Genomic DNA, 22,197 nt, shown 5'->3' with positions numbered 1-22,197 from the left:
ACACTAACAATTGATCCATCCTTAACAGGTCTATCTCCGGTGCCGTTTTTATGTTTATCATGTATGACTAATGTATGTTCACATTCCAGTTCCCTTATTATCCCCCGCCCAACAAAGTTGACTGGGGATATAGAAACGGGCTCCGTCCGTCTGTCCGCCGTCACGTTTCGTTTCCGGAGCATAACTCAGAAACCGTTCAATATTTTTTTATCAAACTTTGCAGGTTTGTCAGGTACATGCTGAACTGGTGCCTTTTGCTATTTAGAAATTTTTATTTTGACGTTTCCATGGCAGCAAGACAATGAGTGAGTTGGGTTTAACGCCGCTTTTAACAGTATTCCAGTTATATCGCGGCGTGTCAGCTTAATGTGGGAGGAAAGCCCCAAGTGATACAGGTCTCGGACGTTTACCACTTCGGTGAAACCCACGAGCAGGGGTATGGTGCTGACAAACCTAGAAACATAATCGGGGTTAACCAGGATTCGAACCCACAATCATAGGTTTCTGGCGTGCCCAAGGGAGGCAACTCTGCACAGCGAATCGCGGCGCCTTAGACGACTGGGCCACCTGTGCCCCCACGGATTCTTATATATGTTATAATCAGGCCTAGCAGTCCAGTGGGTTCTAGTGTGAGCACTGATACATGTAGACTTGCGCAGTCTCCATTGCATTATAATAACACGGAAATGTCTCACATAACCTTACAGAAGCAACCAAATACACAGGATTATTTTTTAAACATTGTTCAAAACACTTGATAAAGTAAAGTCTCTGTTTCCAGGTGTGTTAATGCATTCGGAACACCAGGGTAGAGGGAAAAGTTTATATATTCTTTTTTAAACATCATATTGGAAACAGAACAGAGTCTTCTGGTCGTCATCTATATCAATACTAACTGCAAGCCTTACATGTTTGTGCTGCTTTTGCTAGTCACGATTTATATGTAATTTTCTTTAGTGCTAGCTCATTGAGACACCATGCCACAGTTTAACACGGATACCCCACTCAGACACGACATACTGACTCGGAGCCGAACAAACCTTGGTTTATCCCCATAATGCCGAGCGCCAGGCATGGTAACAACAACTACCATCTAGGTATTTTGGTATGACGCGGCCAGGACATCGAACCACGCACCGTCCACAACACAAGTGTACTGGGACTTTCTCACACCTGGAATACCACGTGGAGATTATTTTCCTTAATCATGATCTCATACGATGTTAATGAAATGTTCTAAATGATGTTTGACAACGGCTGAAACATTCTAGTCGGAGACCCATTCTTCTGATTATTGATTTATGTCTCCATGAATCCAAAGACAGAAGGCGCCGCGATTCGCTGTGCAGAGTTGCGTCCCTTGGGCACGCCAGAAACCTATGATTGTGGGTTCGATTCTCGGTTCGCCCCTACTATGTTTCTAGGTTTGTCAGCACCATACCCCTGCTCGTGGGTTTCACCGAAGTGGTAAACGTCCGAGACCTGCATCATTTCTGCCTTTCCTCCCACATTAAGCTGACACGCCGCGATATAACTGGAATACTGTAACAGTTAAAAGCGGCGTTAGACCCAACTCACTCACTCGCTCACCCGAAGAAAGTGTGGAAAGTATGATAGAAATGTTTTGCCCTACCCTTTCGATATGCAGTGTCTCGTGACTGACCTGTGTCTCACATTGAATTCTTGTATTAAATTGTATACCAGTAAATTATATATTTCTTATAAAGTCAAAATGTCCATTTTAAACTTTGCCACATGTTCATGTAGTAATTCATTTATGTGTCAATAAATCAGATAAAACGAACGTTTAGTTTAGTTTTCATGCCCTACGTTGTATTATTTCAGAATGGTTGGTTGGTTGGTTTGTTGTTTAACGCCGCACTCAGCTATATTCCAGCTATATGACGGCGGTCTGTAAATAATGGAGTCTGAACCAGACAATCCAGTGATTAATATCATGAGCATCGATCCACGCAATTGGGATCGATGACATGTATCAACTAAGTCAGCGAGCCTGACCACCCGATCCCGTTAGTCGCCTTGTACGACAAGCATAGTCGCCTTTTACGGCAAGTATGGGTTGCTGCAGACCTATTCTACCCCGGAATCTTCACGGGTCTTCAGAATGGTAATTGTGATCACCTCTGTGTCAATGGTTAAAAGGTTCTTTCATATCTGTATTCCTCGTCAGTTTGAAGATGGTATGTCTGTGATCTGCAATATTTAAATATTTTGTTCAGAGTGAGCGATCTGTATTTAACGGCTTGTCTCGGTTGTGAATACTTGGTCAGAGAGTGTTTGTTGTTTAACGCCGCACTCAATAGCAGCAATACTCCAGCTACATGACGGCGGTCTGTGAATAATTAAGTCAATTCAGTGATTGACATCATGAGCATCGATCTACGTAATTGGGATACGATGACATGCATCAACCAAGTCAGCGAGTCTGACCATCCGATCCCATTAGTCGCCTCTTACAGGCGTAGTCGCCTCGTAAGCTGAAGACCAATTCTGTTTGGGTTGGTTTGTTGTTAAACGCCGCACTCAGCAATATTCCAGCTATATGACGGCGGTCTGTAAATAATCAAGTCTGGACCAGACAATCCAGTGATTGATATCATGCGCATCGATCCACGCAATTGGGATCGATGACATGCATCAACCAAGCCTGACCACCCGATCCCGTTAGTCGCCTTTTACGACAAGCAAAATCACCTTTTTCGGCAAGCATGGTTGCTGAAGACCTATTCTACCCCGGATCTTCACGGGTCCTGTTTGGGGAGTGAGTGGAAATATGTTCAATATGGTATTGTCTCTGGTGGGTTCTAAGCAGAGAACAGTGGAAGAAATGAGTCCCTACAGGATAACTGTTCAGATGATGTCAAGTTCATAGGGGTCATGACACATGGAAAAGTTCAACATAAGTATTGTGTGTAACTACCTCTTCCTTGAAGACAATCAAGATAATGTTACTGTTAATTAGACGTTGAAAAGACATCTAGGGAAATGTCTGTCATTCAGCTTGAAGATACTGTCCCAATTCCCTGATATTTGTAGGTGGTTCATGGTTGTTTTATACGCTTCTACCCAGTTCGTCCCATGCATGTTCAATCGCAGCCAAATCGGGATAGTATGCTGTCCAAGACAATTTGTTCTTCGTCTTGTTGACTTAGAAACTAGGTCACCACCGTTGCACGGTGTGGTCCAGCATTACCCTCCTGACATATGGAACCTTGGCCGACAATGTGAATTCCTATGTTGAACAACGTCGTCCTGATATCTGAAACCAGTGACGTGTCCATGGACGAGGAGAAAGGGAGTCCTGTGGTGAACGGATATCCTGGCCCGTACCATCACACTTCCCCTACCATACTGTGACAACATCTGATAATGGCGAATATCTCCCGGACGTCGAGATAAAAACTACTCTGGCATCGTTAAACTGCCAGGTGAAATGTGATTCATCTGTAAAAAGAATCCTTCGCCATTCTGCCGGTGTCCAGCGTCGCTGGCGTCTTCATCAGTCGAGAGTGCCACACGTGATGTCGAAGAAGTGGTGGATGACTACTAGATGTCGACTGCATGTATTGTAGGTCCGCAGACCGTTGTGTATTGCCTGGTCGGAAGCTTGACAATGTATCCTTCTTGACGGATTTATTTTTGTATTAGACCTACTAGTAATGAGTGAGTGAGTGAGTGAGTATGGTTTTACGCCGATTTTAGCAATTTTCCAGCAATATCACGGCGGGGGACACCAGAAATGGGCTTCACACATTGTGCCCATGTCGGGAATCGAACCCGGGTTTTCGGCGTGACGAGCGAAATCTTTAACCACTAGGCTACCCGACCACCCCTTACTAGTAATGAATAAGAAAAGAATGGGTAACTTGGTAACGTTGCTATGATCTGCCAATGAAACTCTGGCTAATATTTAATGTGAGAGCCACATTACTTTGCTTAAGGCCACGTGGTAAAAGGCCAGTCTTCAAGAGATGAGCAAGTTAATGCTAAGCATATGCATGCTGAACCTGTACAGATGCATCACAATGCACGTGCATACCATGAATAAGAACGTCAGGTTAGAATGTCACACGTTTCATTCCCCGTAGTCATGTTCATTGCCACTTGATTTTGACTTCGATTCTGTCATTTTGCCATAAGTGCTGGCACCAGTGGACTGATGCCCAAGTCAAATTCTGAATCTCATCTTACAAATTTCTCTGGCATTTCACTCACTTGTTTTATCACAATCATATATGTTCCTGGGTTTACCTAAATGTCCAATGGTAGTGCAGAAATATGTTCGCCTTAAGCATACAAATAGACATATGTTCTTAAAACAGCAACAGAAAATATAAAATCAAGTCGTTCCTAGATGGAGATTAAGAGTTTATTTGGTCCCTGATTTATTTATAGTCCAAACATCTGTACAGTGGAAATCAAACAACACATACACAATATATGGAATTGATACAGGTAAAAACAAACTGGAGCACAACGTTTGAGCAACACAATAATGAAGCAGCACAGTATGCAGCAAGCAGATTGTCGAGGAACGACAAGCACGACACACGCAGGGTACACAGGCGGATTGTTCTGTGACAGATCAAACTGAGTGTAATGTCAAATCAATGGAATGCTTTTCATGGCCCAAGTCAGACAGTTTGAGGATGCCTGAATGAATCGTAAATAAACATCGTAGATTAGCACAAGGATGCTGACTGCGTGTATCATCTATACATTCTTATCCTGTGTCAGTTCAAGACATTTAGAGTTAAGATACTACTTCAGGGCAAGACTGATGCTATCGTTGTTACTAGAACCTACAAAACATGTTTGTTAAATTTGTCATGGGAATGTAATAAATATAACAAATCTGCAGAAAACGGTATTAATAGCACTACTTTCTAAAGGAGCCGTTCAAATGTTTCTTGAAACACGAAAAACATAGTTCCGTAAGTTTGAGACACCACACCACACTAACAATGTTCACATCCTCGAAGAGATTCTTTCGTCAAGTCCACTTCGCAAGGATTAATAACATAGCGTTTTTGAGTATGTCATGCTGCTTTTCACTGAGCTGTTTTTACACCTTCAATGAAGATGGTGTTTATGTTAGGATAAAACCATTACAGTTAGTTGTGGACGTGAACTGCATGTACATCCCTGAAATGTTTATTTTGTCAGATGAAAAAGCTGTAGATCAACCACCAACCAATTTAAGGAATTAAAGATTTTACCCCATATCAAACTGTTGAACTGCCCCCTTAGTTCTTTGAGTGAGTGAGTGAGTGAGATGGTTTTACGCCGCTTTTAGCAATATTCCTGCAATATCACGTCGGGGGACACCAGAAATGGGCTTCACAGATTGTACCCATGTCGGAAATCGAACCCGGAAATCGAACCCGGGTCTTCGGTGTGACGAGCGAACGCTTTAACCACTAGGCTACCCGACCACCTCTAGTTCTTTGAAATGACACAAGATCAAGACAATAAAGAAGAAACATTTGGTGTTTCTTCAAGGGTAGGAGCCAGTCTGATTTTGGCTCTGGCATGCTTGATACATGTCGGGCAATAATACATATTTGATAGGACTATCATTTGAACAGTAACTGAATAATAAGATGTGAATGTGGAGTATGTTTCACCCCTTTCCTTGACATTATGCATCAAATAACAAATAAGGTGAAAATATACAAATCAAGATTTTCTGTAGACTCTTTGATAGTGGAATTTAGTGTAAATATTTTTAATCAATATATATTTATCTACAACTATTATTAGTAAATGAACACAAACATTTTCTAACTACATAACATTAGTAAAGTTAACATAGATAAACGTTTAATTTCTATACAGAAACATGAGCCATTCGGTATACTGATTGGATGCTACACAATGGATTAGTAATCACACATTTATAATAGAATAAAAATAAATACAATCATCATATAAACTCAACAGTATTCTTATTTAGTTCTCTCCTGTGTAGTCCAGTGGACCTGCACCACAGACCTGTCAGGACGAGCCACACACACATGTATACGCCCATTAGTAACCCCACTCTACCTCCTTCAACACTGGGGGCACGGGTGGGCCAGTCGTCTAAGGCGCCGCGATTCGCTGTGCAGAGTTGCGTCCCTTGGGCACGCCAGAAACCTATGATTGTGGGTTCGAATCCCAGTTCGCCCCGATTATGTTTCTAGGTTTGTCAGCACCATACCCGTGCTCGTGGGTTTCACCGAAGTGGTAAACGTCCGAGACCTGCATCACTTCGGGCTTTCCTCCCACATTAAGCTGACACGCCGCGATATACCTGGAATACTGTTAAAAGCGGCGTTAAACCCAACTCACCCACTCACACTCCTTCAACACTAGCACACCTACCACTTATAGATAATTTTCCTTTCATCCATGTAGATTACCATCCTATATTCATTACTAGAACTAAGCTGACCAAACTCACATCATCTCTTGTATAACATAGGTTAAGATGAGGAAAGCAAGGTCTACTGTTTTTTGTGTGTGAAAAAAAACAATTGTTCCAGAAAACCCTGAACAAAACAATTTTGCCCCAGATTTTATGACAAAAGAAAATTGTTTACTGAACATGCTGTACATCTTGAACAAAAACGTGAAGAACATACTTGCATAACAGAAGGAAAGCTGTTGGTCTTGAACTAGTGACTGAAAAGATATACTGTCTCTGCCTATAAAGACCTGTCCTCCTCAGAAAATCAAATGGTCAGTACCTCCCAGTCAAAGGCTTCTTTGGTAGGATGTATCTAAATGTAAGTGCAGGTCTGATTTATTAAGTACATAATGTTAGATTTTGTCAGAACTGAATCTGTTATCTGTGAGATATATTATGATGTGCAGTGTTGTGTACAGATTATTCAGAATGGTGACTGGTTCTTGGACAAATGCAATATTACCCCCCAGGGCCCCGTTCCACAAAGCGATCTTAGCGCTACGATTGTCGTTAGTCAGTGTTAAAAGAATGGGAGTTACGATCGACTTAGCGCTAAGATCACTTTGTGGAACAGGGCCCTGGACTTTATACTCAACTACTTAGTTTTTGCATAGCTATAAATAATACAGCCACACTTAAAATATTTACATTGCAGATTATATTAACATCGAGGTGTACAACTAAAAATAAAACAGGCATATTTGTCAAAATATAAGATCTGGTAAACCTCCATCTCATACTTTCAAACTTATGCCATCACAGAATAATGAGTGAGTGAGTGAGTTGGGTTTAACGCCGCTTTTAACAGTATTCCGGTTATATCACTGTGTGTCAGCTTTATGTGGGAGGAAAGCCCGAAGTGATGCAGGTCTCAGACGTTTACCACTTCGGTGAAACCCATGAGCATGGGTATTGTGCTGACAAACCTAGAAACATAATCGGGGCAAACCGGGATTCGAACCCACAATCATAGGATTCCAGGGACGCAACTCTGCACAGCGAATCGACCCCCCATCACAGAATAAACAGGCTACTTACAGCTCTTGGCAACTTCATCTTATGAACACAACAAGCGGATCTACTATTGGTAAAGGGATGGAGACATTTAACAATTCATTTTGATTTGAAGATTAAATATAAAATAAAAAAATGATATGTACTGGACTATTTAAGTCAACTTAAAACTTGAGGCAGCCATGGACTACTATACTAGCTCTGACGTAGTGTAAGGTCTTTACAATGTAAGGTCTTTACATATTCATGTCAACAAATGAAGTTCATTGTGTAGTGATCACTACCGATATGTTGTTATTGTGGAGGTCAGACAATACAAATCTTCCACCAGTTCTTGTGTTACACCCACCGTTAATCTCATGAAACTTGGTATAGGAATAGGTAGTAACAACACTGACAGTTGTCTAATCCTCTTTATAGTTCTACAAAATATATGGATGATGCATGCCTCCATGTTTGAATGTTGCATTATGGCATCAGTAATACCTTGTAGTAACAAGCATTATGTGTGGAAGAACTACACAATGTTGAGCACATCTTAGGTCAGTATTATTATGGATGGGTTTTCATTATCTGAGATGCCCAACTCATGTAATAGTATCATATTTGCAGAATCTTAATCATGTTTCAATTTGTTATTTTTCATAACATGGACATATCGTCATGACATAAAATGCACTTCAATCTCAAGAAATGGTGAAATTTCTTAAGAATGTCCCTTCTAAATCTGCCTCCAGCATCACAAACCATTATGAAAAATTCAGACTACAGTAAATATATTATGCAGTTAATAAGAAGCTGTAAACTTATTCAAACTACTGTCAGCAACAAGAAGGCATCACTTACAAAGAAGCAAACACAGAAATTTTCTTGCGAACTTCAATCACACAGAAGAACTTTAGCCAAGACATTTTTACAGCCACTTGACAAAAACGTTTTTCATTTTCCTGTTATGATTAAAAACCTTTAAAACCTCATTAGTTCACCATTCTTAAACCTTCATGGTGATGTATCATTATTGGCTTTGTGTTTGATACAGAGCCAGGAATTCACTAGACATTTCGGATGTGCATTTTAAGCATGTAAAACTGATGCAACTATAGGTCATTATGCAAAAACATAGAGAAGTTATGTATCAACCCTAACATGGCTTAAATCGGAGAAGTCACTCAGATCTGTTGATGCCAGAGTAGAATCAACAGATGCTCATGATTTCGCCAATACATTGGCCATAGGAGTGTGTCATAAGTTGAGTTAATATTGAACTAGCTTGCAGTAACTGGCTTCTGTGGGAACTGATGCCCTGCACAATCTAGGGACTGTGACTAAGGTGAGTCAGTAACTAACCAACAAGTTACGAGGAATAACGGATTATCTCAATGACCTGTGCAAGCCATGAGGCTTTGGTAATAAACGTACAATATTCTTTCACGAGGGAAAGGTAATCCTTAATTTTGAGTACTTAGTAGCTTATTCTATATTTGAAACATTGACATGTAAAAAATATATGACGGAATCTAGGTGTTGCAAGTTAACACTTTAACCACTGTGCCACCCAACCATTGATGTATGGACTGGGTCTGGGAACGGTTACATGGGTATTTCATGGGGTAGATGGGGGTACTAGGGACAGGAGCTAAGGAACCTATACCCCTCCTTCATCTAATGAACAATTAAAAATAATAATATCTAATCCAAACACAATGAAATGTTTGCTGTTGATATACAGTGTGGTTAAAAGTATGTATTGTGTTCTGTGTGTTTATACTGTGTAACTGCAAAATCAATGAACATGAGAAACCAACAATTCACAAACAAATACTTGTGTTCATTACCGGTAGCTTATTAATAAGTAATTGTTGCCTGGCTTAGTTGCTCTGTTACCTTGGCACATATTGGCCATATCCAAGCCCACCACGTCCCTAGTAAAGACGGTAAATATACCTTCATAATCCTTGCAAGAAGCATAGCATTCAGGACTGCAGCTTTTGTTTATATCCTGTAGCACAAGATAAGGTATTTGTTCAGCTACCCACACAGAATACAAATACATTTGTACTAAAAACACTGTCAGAGAACGAAAAAGAATTTCAAATGTCATTTAAAGCATCAATGCATCAAGGACATATTTCTCCAAGGTCATCAGCGGATTTCTAAAACATTTACATATATCAGATTCTTCAAAATATATGGGTTGATGGACATGAAGCACCATATTACTGACTTATTCATCAAGGAATGTCACCACACACTGATATAAAGGGTTTCATTGAACTCAAACTGACACAATGCTGTTGAGTATTTCAGACGTGTACAGCTTCCAACACACACATACTCAGTAAATCCATTGGCTACTCAGAAGAAGCAGCAATTGTGCAGTGGAACCAAATGTGGTATAAGGGTTGTCTCGGGTTGATGAGATGGGTTCCTTTCGTTTCAAGTTTGAAAGCTTAGTTACAGTTCACATTTAATTTATTGACACTGAAAAGGCTTGCAGAACAGTTTCTGCAATTGTGACAATGTAGACTTGATGTTTGTATTGTCTATAAAATGAGCTTAGAAACACGCTTTAAAAAAGTACAAGTGATTTCCTGTAATAAAGTCTATGTTAAACACTGCTGTCAAAAATACCTCACAATGCATGGTTTCGGGACATTTTGAAGTAGTTGAAAGGAGAGCTGTAGGTTTGGAGTTCATTCAGATCGGACTTGGGAATATTGTGAAAACAGAAACTAAATTAACCTATCATGGAAACTTTCACTGAACCTTTGACAAACCCCTTGACTGAAAACAACATATTAACAGAATAACAATAATTTGTTGCAAAAACATCAAAATAGGACCAAGGTAGTAGAAGACATACCATACATAACCCAGGACATTCATGTGGAACCAAACATAACCGAAATAACACCAAAAATCAACATATTAAATATTTCCAAAATAGACCAATACGTGGACAAAATAGGGTTAAAAACTAATCTCCATTTGATACTGTACTGAGAGGAATGTGTACAAAATATATCTTCCCAAAATAGGGTTATTTACAGTAAAAAGATAGAAATTTGTTATGTACAAGTCATCACAAGACATGAGGCAATTTGTACTCTATTATTGCAGTTCGTCTACATACCATCCTCACGTCCTCCAGGAACCATCATCTGCTGTGATACCTTGATATCCAGGATTCATGACAAACACCATCACTTATTTCAAGCAAGGTCCACTTGCCATGGTCAGAGACTATCATAGCTCCAAATGTTAACCAACTTATGGTTGTCATGACACCACAATTCCTTGTGTTCCAAGGAGCACCATCCAGATCAAGCTGCACCATCACTTAGTACGTTAACACTGATCAGTCAAAGTATCATCGTAGTCTCTTTCTTTTTGTAGTGATGTGAATTCAATATAAAAGAAATTTGACATCTTTGTTCTCTGAAACTACTCAATGAAAGAAGCCAGCTTGCTAACTCCGTGTCAATGGCTAGAGAGACTGTTGGGGCTAAAACATGTCTGGGTGCCCTGTGTGGCTTTAACCAAGGTACAAGATGATGGCTCTGTACCACTGTTTTTCTGTTGCATGTGTGTCTCGCCCATAGATGCCAGTCCAGGCATATTTTGAAATGTGCAGCAACATATTCAGCAATAGAATAACCTTACACAAGTAGAGTCTGTGCCAAAAGCTTTTGAATCCATTAAACCAAAGTGTCATTTTCAGTAGATTTCAGCAATACATTAGCTGAGCTTACTTGTCCGAAAATGTTTTTTTCTCGAAAATTCAGACTTTGGACAAGTGATCTAGGTGACAGACTGAGTGTATGAAGACAGTACCATTGGTCAACCTGGCCACTAGTTTCCACAGACGGAGTGTATGAAGACAGTACCATTGGTCGACCTGGCCACTAGTTTCCACAGACGGAGTGTATGAAGACAGTACCATTGGTCGACTTGGCCACTAGTTTCCACAGACGGAGTGTATGAAGACAGTACCATTGCTCGACCTGGCCACTAGTTTCCACAGACGGAGTGTCTGAAGACAGTACCATTGGTCAACCTGGCCACTAGTTTCCACAGACGGAGTGTATGAAGACAGTACCATTGGTCGACCTGGCCACTAGTTTCCACAGACGGAGTGTATGGAGACAGTACCATTGGTCAACCTGGCCACTAGTTTCCACAGACGGAGTGTATGAAGACAGTACCATTGGTCGACCTGGCCACTAGTTTCCACAGACGGAGTGTATGAAGACAGTACCATTGGTCGACCTGGCCACTAGTTTCCACAAGGACACAACAGATTGGACAGCGTTTGTTTGTGGAGAGTGACAGTGCAGTTGCTGCATCCTGTACAGGACGAAGAAGATGATAGATCCTGGAGAACCTTCAGTCTACATTCTACGTATCAGTCACGGACACGGACACCATGTCATCCCTAGATCAAAGGTATAGTCTTATGTCAACATTTGAATTATTTTCCTTAAGATTCACTCAAAAATTACCGTTTCACAGCCATCCTTTTAAATCAATGATGAAGAGCTGGACAATGGTGCTATTAAACAATTTCTGACATCCAAAGATCGGGATTGGTTGAGTATTGTATAAATGGTTTTTTAAAAGTTTTTTTCAAACATGTCAATGCGTAACTAATCTCAACATGTTAAAATTTCAGAATACCGTATTAGATCCAATACATGCTATATTCTATACAATTGCTCACACAATATACATACCATCTGTAGTGTCCACACATATATACACTGCCTCCTCTACATGGCTATGTACTGTACACAAAACAGTCACAGATTAAAACTGCAATCACATACATAAACAACCAACTGCTTGTCACAGGTAATATTATTATTATCAGGGATATTGAAAGTGTTTTCCTTCCATGAAGGCCTATATATATCACTGCTGTCTTCAGTCACAGACAATCAACCAGTCACATATGCTAGCGATGACACTCCACTCACATCAGTTCTCATGGATGGTGACAGCACTGAATATTCCATGGTCAATCTTGCTGTCACACAAACATCAATACTATGTCACACATGGTCACAGATGACAGCCTTGTTTTCAAAGACCTGCTATTTGTCTCAAAGACAACCAGTTGTCTCGAAATGAAATACAGAGTTCCACAGCTTGTCACAGATAAAGTCCATTGTCACACAAAATATTAAATCTCTTCTAATGAATAGGAATCAGTTGAAAGACAGAAGAATACAAGGTAAATGGAATGCAAATATTAAAAACGGTTGGTCAGATAGTATTCTCTACTGATAGGGCCTACACAACACAAGCTACAATGTATTCTTAATACTAAAACACTTCCTGTACATGTCTGGAATAGTGGTTTCTACACACTCTATGGATAGAGAAATTCACCAATCGTACAGAGATTATGACAAGGCATATATACATAAAACAGGTTCATACAGCATTAGGAATTAACAAGTAAATGCATAAAGACATACAGTGAAACCCTGGTAGTCAGGAACCTGTTTATCCTCAACCCTTCCATATGATTACTGTTGAGAAGATCTATCCATAACGATAGATCCATTACTAATGGTTTCCAAATGAGAACACTGTAAGTAGCTACCAGGAACCCTGGACTCCAGGAACTCCTGGAACTCCAGAACTCTGTCCAGGTTACCAGGATTTCACTGGATACAGCAGGGATGGTTATTACACTTGCACCTAGCCAGTCAGGCACATAGTATTATGTCAGTCGTTCCCCTCATTGGGAGTACATATCTCACAACTGATGTAGAAACCAAGCTCATGAATGTGTGTGGAGAAGGATATCGTTGATCAAAATGAACTACAAAATGTCTTTTTTTTAATAACACTGGAGTGTTTCAACATAAGTTGTTAATTTGAACAATCTTATCTGATTTCATGAGATTGTTTATCTAATGATATATTGACAACACAACTTCTGGCAGTCAATATCTGGAATAGTCCAGCTGAGATCATTGATGATATATCCTGAACATTAAACGACATGGATCGGCCACACAGAAGTGACATGTAATGCAAGTCAATATGTATGTTCCTCACAATCCCATCATTTTGAACACACTCGATCTAAATGTTATTTTCAAAATAAAATTCTTTGTTCTTTTTCACAGAAGATAATCTTGCAACTTTCACAAATTCATAGGAAAGGACAAACTAATTTTCAAAACAGTAATTAAACAAAGCAAAAATAATCTTAGGTCCAGTGATGGCACGTCTCTAATTTCAGTGGCTGAAGAGCAAAACAAACATTTATTTATCCATTTTCTAATTGCTGAAACAATCATGGCATATAATCCCAATCTCTGCAAGATGATGAGTATCATCTAATTATGATCGCCATGACTACACATGAGCATCAAATTGCTGTTACATGTATAACCTTCAAGATATTTGGCACTCCAGTACCGTGTGAACTTGAAAGATGGTATTGCAATTAAACAACTGTTATACCTGCATCCTTATGTAGACAGAAGGTGTTTCAGTACAAGTACAAGTAGCAAGTGCTTCATTAAAGTACTAGTGCTTGTACCAAGAAGCTGCTTTGTAAATGAATACAAGTCACTGCTGTCTTCACTGGTATTACACTGGCTTCTAAATGCCTCTTGAAGGTACTGTGATGACTGTTTAGGTTGTTATCATGGTAGCTCTGTCTTGCTGCATGGATTGAGACAGTTTAGTTTTCACCATCACCAGTATCAGAATGTTGCATTCACTACAGAATAACTCTATAGTAAGTAGCTCCCTCTCAAATGAAATTAACCCAAAGACAAATCTTTGCACTAATGTTGGTCCCAGTGCAAAGAATGTAACCCAATGCTGCAAAATATTGCATAAAAACATAAAATTCCCTTGGTTGTACATGGCAATACTAGAGATGATACTTGGTTTATCATGAGATAGTCTTCTATGGATTTCTGTTTGCACCAGGAATACATCACAAGGTTGACAGTGATTGCAAGAAGTCAGTGTTGGCAGAAATAATCCATGATGGACACCAGATGAACACATGGCCAGCGTGTCAGCACTCACATCTGTCTTGATCATGTCGGAAAGGATCCTTTCCAAAATCATTTCACAGAGCCTTTAGGGAAACCAACAGATGCTCATATACCACACCTAGACACAAACACTGAAGGACCTCCAATAGTAATGATAGATCTGATGATCCTCCAATAGTAATGATGGATCTGATGGTCCTCCAGTAGTAATGATGGATCTGATGGTCCTCCAGTAGTACTGATGGATCTGATGGTCCTCCAATAGTATTGATAGATCTGATGGTCCTCCAGTAGTATTGATGGATCTGATGGTCCTCCAGTAGTATTGATGGATCTGATGGTCCTCCAATTGTAATGATGGATCTGATGGTCCTCCAATAGTAATGATGGATCTGATGATCCTCAAATAGTATTGATAGATCTGATGGTCCTCAAATAGTATTGATGGATCTGATGGTCCTCCAGTAGTATTGATGGATCTGATGGTCCTCCAATAGTACTGATGGATCTGATGATCCTCAAAAAGTATTGATGGATCTGATGGTCCTCCAATAGTAATGATGGATCTGATGGTCCTCCAGTAGTAATGATGGATCTGATGGTCCTCCCATTTTCATCCAGGTTCCATTGGTTTAAGGTGATAAGACGTAGTGTTCATGAGGCACATCATCGGCCCCTGGTTCCTCTGCCTGGCACTATGCCTTCAGCTTGGCTTTATAATGCTGTTTGGAGATGCCATTCAGGGGCTTCTGTATGTGTCCATTTGGTTTCTTGCTGTTCACAAACAGGGTTTCCTCCTCACTGGAGAAGTCAGATTCCGAGATCATCACACTGCTGTTCTGGATCTTACCTGCAATCACATCAAGGCATTGACATGTGTTATGAATATGTGGCTATCGTCTTGGCTTTCTTAACTTATTCCAAGAAAAGCAATTCCAGCAGAATGTCCTCTTGTCTGGTGATAAAAATATCATCTTAATGAAAAATATATAGAATAACTCAGACAGAAGGAATGTAGGTACAACTTTAAGCTCTTTCCAACCCCTCTGTCATACTGTCCTTGTGGCAATCCACGGCACTCACCTTTTGGCATCAGTTCTAGCTTATTCTTATCTTCCTCATCATCTACCTCTCTCAGTAGGGAATATCTGTGTCGCTTACGTGACTTCCACCGACACCTGGCAACACACAATACACCCATCAACTCACAGTTTAACACCCAATACACCCATCAACTCACAGTTTAACACACAATACAGCCATCAACTCACAGCTTAACACAGAATACACCCATCAACTCACAGTTTAACACACAATACACCCATCAACTCACAGTTTAACATGGAATACACACATCAACTCACAGTTTAACATGGAATACACACATCAACTCACAGTTTAACATGGAATACACCCATCTAATCCCAGTTGAACATGGAATATACCCATCAAGTCCCAGTTGAACATGGAATACACCCATCAGCTCACAGTTTAACATGGAATACACACATCAACTCACAGTTTAACATGGAATACACCCATCTAATCCCAGTTGAACATGGAATACACCCATCTACTCCCAGTTTAACATGGAATACACCCATCTAATCCCAGTTGAACATGGAATATACCCATCAAGTCCCAGTTGAACATGGAATACACCCATCAACTCACAGTTTAACATGGAATACACACATCAACTCCCAGTTGAACATGGAATACACCCATCAACTCCCAGTTGAACATGGAATACACACATCAACTCCCAGTTGAACATGGAATACACCCATCAACTCCCAGTTGAACATGGAATACACACATCTACGCCCAGTTTAACATGGAATACATCCATCTACTCCCAGTTGAACATGGAATACACCCATCAACTCCCAGTTGAACACGGAATACACCCATTTACTCCCAGTTTAACATGGAATACACCCATCAACTCCCAGTTTATCACAGAATACACCCACCAACTCCAAGTTTAACATAGAAATCACCCAACAACTACTAGTTTAACATAGAATACACCCATAAACTCCCACCAACCTACAGTTTAACATCTTCAGGGACCAGATGCACTGACCCAATGAACAGAGCAACTTAGAATCATCTGAAGAAGTTGAGTACAGGACAAGGCAGCATAAGGGCCCATCATGAGGAAAATCTTTACACTAAATGCACAGGCAAGTGTCATAAAGGCAGATTTGTTAGGTTTTCAGGAAGCGTTTTCAAATATTTCAAGATGACAAAGTCCTTGGACAAAGCTGACTTTCTAGGAGATGGTAGATAAAACCATTACAAACACATGGCACACACTTCATTTCAGGTCACAGACTTGCTCATACACATATACCAACAAAAATAAGAATTTTGTTAATTGTTACACTTAGGAAGTGTTTTTCACATCACAAACAAACCACTACCTGGTCTTTTCCCATTCACCAGTGCAGACTAACAGACCAGCGTACCAGGTGTACACCAGCCTGTGGCCAGTGTAACCCAACAGGCCAGAAATACAGCACCCTTCATTGCCCACAGTAAGAGTCTGGATGAAGCAGGATGGGGAATAGGTGAGGGAGCTGGGTGGTTTGGGGAGAGGGAAAGTGGGGGGTTTAAGGGGGGCACATTGCAATGATGGAGATGGCTAGGGGTCAGGGAGAGCCAGTGGGATAAAGAAATGGCTGGGGGAAAGGGGGGCACATTGGTGTGAGGGAAATGGCTGAAGGTAAGGGGGCACCTTGGTGTGAGGGAAATGGGTGGAGGTAAAGGGGCACCTTGGTGTGAGGGAAATGGGTGGAGGTAAGGGGGCACCTTGGTGTGAGGGAAATGGGTGGAGGTAAGGGGGCACATTGGTGTGAGGGAAATGGGTGAAAGTAAGGGGGCACACTGGTGTGAGGGAAATGGGTGGAGGTAAAGGGGCACATTGGTGTGAGGGAAATGGGTGGAGGTGAGGGGGCACATTGTGTGAGGGAAATGGGTGGAGGTAAGGGGGCACATTGGTGTGAGGGAAAAGGGTGGAGGTAAGGGGGCACCTTGGTGTGAGGGAAATGGGTGGAGGTAAGGGGGCACCTTGGTGTGAGGGAAATGGGTGGAGTAAGGGGGCACACTGGTGTGAGGGAAATGGGTGGAGGTGAGGGGGAACATTGGTGTGAGGGAAATGGGTGGAGGTAAGGGGGCACCTTGGTGAGGGAAATGGGTGGAGGTAAGGGGGCACCTTGGTGTGAGGGAAATGGGTGGAGTAAGGGGGCACATTGGTGTGAGGGAAATGGGTGGAGGTAAGGGGGCACATTGGTGTGAGGGAAATGGGTGGAGGTTAGGGGGCACACTGGTGTGAGGGAAATGGGTGGAGGTAATGGGGCACCTTGGTGTGAGGGAAATGGGTGGAGGTAAGGGGGCACATTGGTGTGAGGGAAATGGGTGGAGGTGAGGGGGCACACTGGTGTGAGGGAAATGGGTGGAGGTAAGGGGGCACATTGGTGTGAGGGAAATGGGTGGAGGTGAGGGGGCACACTGGTGTGAGGGAAATGGGTGGAGGTAAGGGGGCACCTTGGTGGAGGGAAATGGGTAGGGAGTGAGGAAGAAACCCATGACCAACATGCATGGAGTGCCAAGACTGCCCAAAGAAACATAAATCCAGATCCCTGTTGTTCTTACTTCACATAACTAGTCGAAGTTCATAATGTAATCAGTGTCTGTTTTTCATGGATATTCAGAACAACAACAAAGAAATCCGATCAATTGTCATTTTTCATTAACATGTTTCCTGTAGTCCCTGGGTTAAATTTTTTGTTGCAAATTGATTCAAAAATGAAACCTAGATATTGAAAAATATAAAATTCTAACCACTGATTTGAACTCAAATTCCTCACAATTAACATGTAGGGAATGTGGAGGTGCAGGAATAGATAGTATCATACCAAGGGGCATAACTCTAGTTTCCAGCTATTTTACCCTTTTGGAAGTCTCTTCACATATCATATAGGATTTCATACTAAATGAGCATCGTGTGGGTTTAATCCTCCATGACTACATCCTGTACATGGGTTACATCACACTGATTACATTACACAGTGAGTGAGAACAAGAGAATGCTGAGCAGATAAAAAACAAGGCTGAACGTACAGATGAACTGGGACTGGAGAGTACCTGTATGTCCTGTAAACAACAGTCACCATCTTAGCAAACTAAACACTGGTAGCAAACTGGGAGAACACCTCCACCAATAACACACTGGAAAACTCCAATGTGAACATGGAAACACTGGTTCAATCAAACCGTCATCCATACTTAACTACATAACTCCCATACTTTAACATAGGCTAGCCGCTTTGTGTAGCGGAACCCTGGTTCCTATTGCCTCCAATACCAAGTCAAGTTTGGGTCAAGTATGTCAAGCACATGAGCACAATTGGGCACCTTATGATGGAAATGAAGCACTATATAAAACTACTACTGCTGCTGCTGCTGCTGCTGCTGCTGCTGTTGTTGTTGTTGTTGTTGCTGTTGTTGTTGTTGTTGTTGTTGTTGTGATGATGGTGTTATTTTTGTTGCAAATGGCAATGAGGTTGTTTTGTCAAATGTTAACTTGTGTTTTCAGTCATATGGAAATTAGGCTATTTTCATATCTATGTCGATTAATTATATAAATTGCCCATGTCAAGAACGTTATTGTGGTAAAATATGTCAACCAGGATATTTTGTCCCATGTCAAGCATATACCTTTTTTCACACATCAGTCAGGATATTCTGTCACATGTCAAGCATGTACTTTTTGTCAAATGTCTGTCCGGATATTTTGTCAATCTAGTCAACAATCAGTTACCAGTAATGCCATACATGTCAATTTGGTTATTGTGTAAATCAGGTAAGATCATGTTTCATGTTGTCGTTGCATTACTTTAAAATAATTCCTCATACTGCAAAGCTCTCATCATAAACTCTCTAAATGATCAGTTTGATATCTTCATCTTTTTTTTTTCAGTCAGTTAGTAACAGATCATATAACAGGTGGATACAGTGTTAATAACATATCAATTCAGTTAAACCTCATTAACTTGATATAACTATATTACCTCACAGTTGGGTGAAAAGAAGAAAACAAACTACCAATAAGTCATCCCCCTAAAAAAGGCTCAGATACATGGATTGGGACATCACATTCAGATACACTCAAACATGGATTAATCCAAAATACATAACTTAAGTGGCATATTGGGAACAACTTTTTTTGTTCAAAGATGATATTTTCCTAAATTTCATAGGTATTTTAGCATTGTATTCTAAAACTGAATTCAATGCAGTAATGTAAAGCTGCCCTCCTCTAACGAGTAACCTCTAGAGAAGCTTAACATTGGTTATAACCATGACAGCATAATTTGTAATTCCAATTAGGGATTTTTCACTGAATTTGACATTGGGCTGAATACCGGCCTCTGAGGTGGTCTATGTAAATCCCTGCACCATGAACTTAATTTGGGTTAAATAGTAACGCATAAAAAAAGAAACAGTCCTATGAAGTGACTCATTTGAGTGAGTGAGTATGGTTTTACTCCGCTATTAGCACTATTCTTGCTTGACGAGCGAACGCTTTAACCACTAGGCTACCTGACCGCCCCTGACACATTTGAAGTGAGATACTGAGTCAAAGAGCTTAAGTTAATGAGGTTTCACTGTATTTGAAACTATGGTTGTCATGGCACGATGAGTATCAAGTGTTACCACTGAAGTTAGCTGCAATTCTCTTCAAGGCAAAGTCAGTTCATTACAGGATATGGATTGTAGTGCTGTGACACTAGTAGCATGCATCAACAGTTACTGTTTCCTAAATACCAGACACGTGAATCTACACTACCATACACAGACAAAGTACATTCGTATCTCCCTTTACTTACCGTTTTGATCGTAAACAGCAAACAACGCCCCATGTCCCCCCGGCAACACTAACGACTATAACAAAGCATACAATCACCACGTAAAGTATGCTCCAATCTGCAACACACAAAACATTCTGATTTTAATTACAAGTTACATCAAACAAATGACTGCTTGAATGACAATTGTCTGTCAATCTCATTTTTTATGACATTCATGAAAATGTCTCACTTAAGAGTGAGGTGAGGTGATTTGAAATGTGGTTCAACGTCACGTTCAAGATTATTGCATTTAAAAAGCAACATGCACAGCTCACAGAAAACTGACTCCGAGCCAACCAGTCCTTGTTTTTGCCCCTTAAAGCCGAGCGCCAGGTAAGGTAACAACAATTACCACCTTTTAATGTCTTTTGGTATGATGCACCCGGGGATCAAACCCACGACATTCTGCTCTTCAGGCACACATGAGAGTGAATGAGTTAGTATGTAGTGTTGTACACCATCAGTTTCACATAGCTGCCTTGAACAAAAAAACAGGTCGCTGGGAACCAATTCTAACAGAGAATCCCTTCAAGAAGCATCTGCATGATAGCAGGACTATAGGTACTGTGAACACATTCAAGGGCGCATCCAGCAATATATCATGGCGTGTCAGCTTAATGCGGGAGGAAAGCCCCAAGTGATGCAGGTCTCAGACGTTTACCACTTCGGTGAAACCTACGAGCACGGGTATGGTGCTGACAAACCTAGAAACATAATTGGGGCGAACCGGGATTCGAACCCACAGTCATAGGTTTCTGGCGTGCCCAAGGGACGCAACTCTGTACAACGAATCGCGGCGCCTTAGACGACTGGGCCACCCGTGCCCCCGGTTGTGTTTCAGAACCATGCAATGCAGTTCTTTCGCCTCAGACTCCTGGATCAGAGAGTACTGTGATATACTGTCCACAATCGTTAAGCGAGCTCAACAGGAACGCACATTGAGATGGCACATTGAGTCAGGGAGTAACAGGAATGGTCCAGTGTATTGCTCTACCTATGACGAAAGTGTGAGTGACATCTTGTCAGACGGTTGCCTCTACCAGTATTTTTGCTATAGATGAGTATTAACAGACCAACACTTACCACAATTGCTTTCTGTTTCAAAAAAATATAACTTGAAGAAATTCTGCATCCAGAATGCTTCACAGATGCACTTCTTGGTGTGCAGGTCACAGTGACCATGACCTGAACAGTTGTTTTGGCAGACTGGAACACAAGCAATACATCATCATGCTCAACACTGATCTGCAAACAGTGCATCAAAACATAAATCAGAAAACCTATTCAAGTTCATTCTATTAAAGATCAGGAACAGTGAACATTTCACACAGACAAATTTCACAAATCACATTCTCAAAACAAAAGTAATTTGTTGTGAATAAGTTTCGAAATTATTTTAGGCATGCTCATGAGAACAGTCCATATTTGACCATAAATTTGATCCACTTAGTAGGGCTGGGACAGGTAACTCGGGTACCCGGGTCGGCGGGGTACTGAGTAGGACCTGGTACCCACAGGACTACCCGGACCCGTGGTTAGTCGTGATATATTGTTTAATGACAAAAAGTATCTAGAACTCTATGGTTATACTACAAGTCACAAATGTTTGCATTTCTTTCTGACTATGCACCCATTCCTTCTGACTTTTCATATCTTTGAATAAAGATATAACTTGAGTCAACTTCAGTGCATGCATGACCAGATTGTTTAATACGGGGGGTACATGTTTCTAAATATGTTTTGCCAGTGCTATGGTAAAAAAATG

At 40.9% G+C, this 22,197-nt stretch overlaps 1 protein-coding gene across 1 annotated transcript in view; it reads right to left on the bottom strand.

Moving 5' to 3' along the window:
• Positions 1 to 7,354: 7,354 nt before the first annotated feature.
• Positions 7,355 to 22,197, bottom strand: part of LOC124148543 (dyslexia-associated protein KIAA0319-like protein) — a 64,899-nt gene continuing 50,056 nt past the window's right edge. The window contains exons 19-22 of the mRNA XM_046519692.2: positions 21,516 to 21,638; positions 20,412 to 20,508; positions 15,598 to 15,692; positions 7,355 to 15,364 (exon numbers count right to left, since the gene is read on the bottom strand). Coding sequence (XP_046375648.2) covers positions 15,210 to 15,364; positions 15,598 to 15,692; positions 20,412 to 20,508; positions 21,516 to 21,638 — 470 coding nt within the window. The 3' untranslated portion in view covers positions 7,355 to 15,209. The remainder of the gene's footprint in view (positions 15,365 to 15,597; positions 15,693 to 20,411; positions 20,509 to 21,515; positions 21,639 to 22,197) is intronic.

The sequence above is a fragment of the Haliotis rufescens genome, unplaced genomic scaffold (genome assembly GCF_023055435.1).
Source record: "Haliotis rufescens isolate VD_foot unplaced genomic scaffold, xgHalRufe1.0.p SCAF_1, whole genome shotgun sequence".
In the NCBI taxonomy this organism is placed as follows: Eukaryota; Metazoa; Mollusca; class Gastropoda; order Lepetellida; family Haliotidae; genus Haliotis; species Haliotis rufescens.
This window is presented reverse-complemented; position numbering and strand designations above follow the sequence as displayed.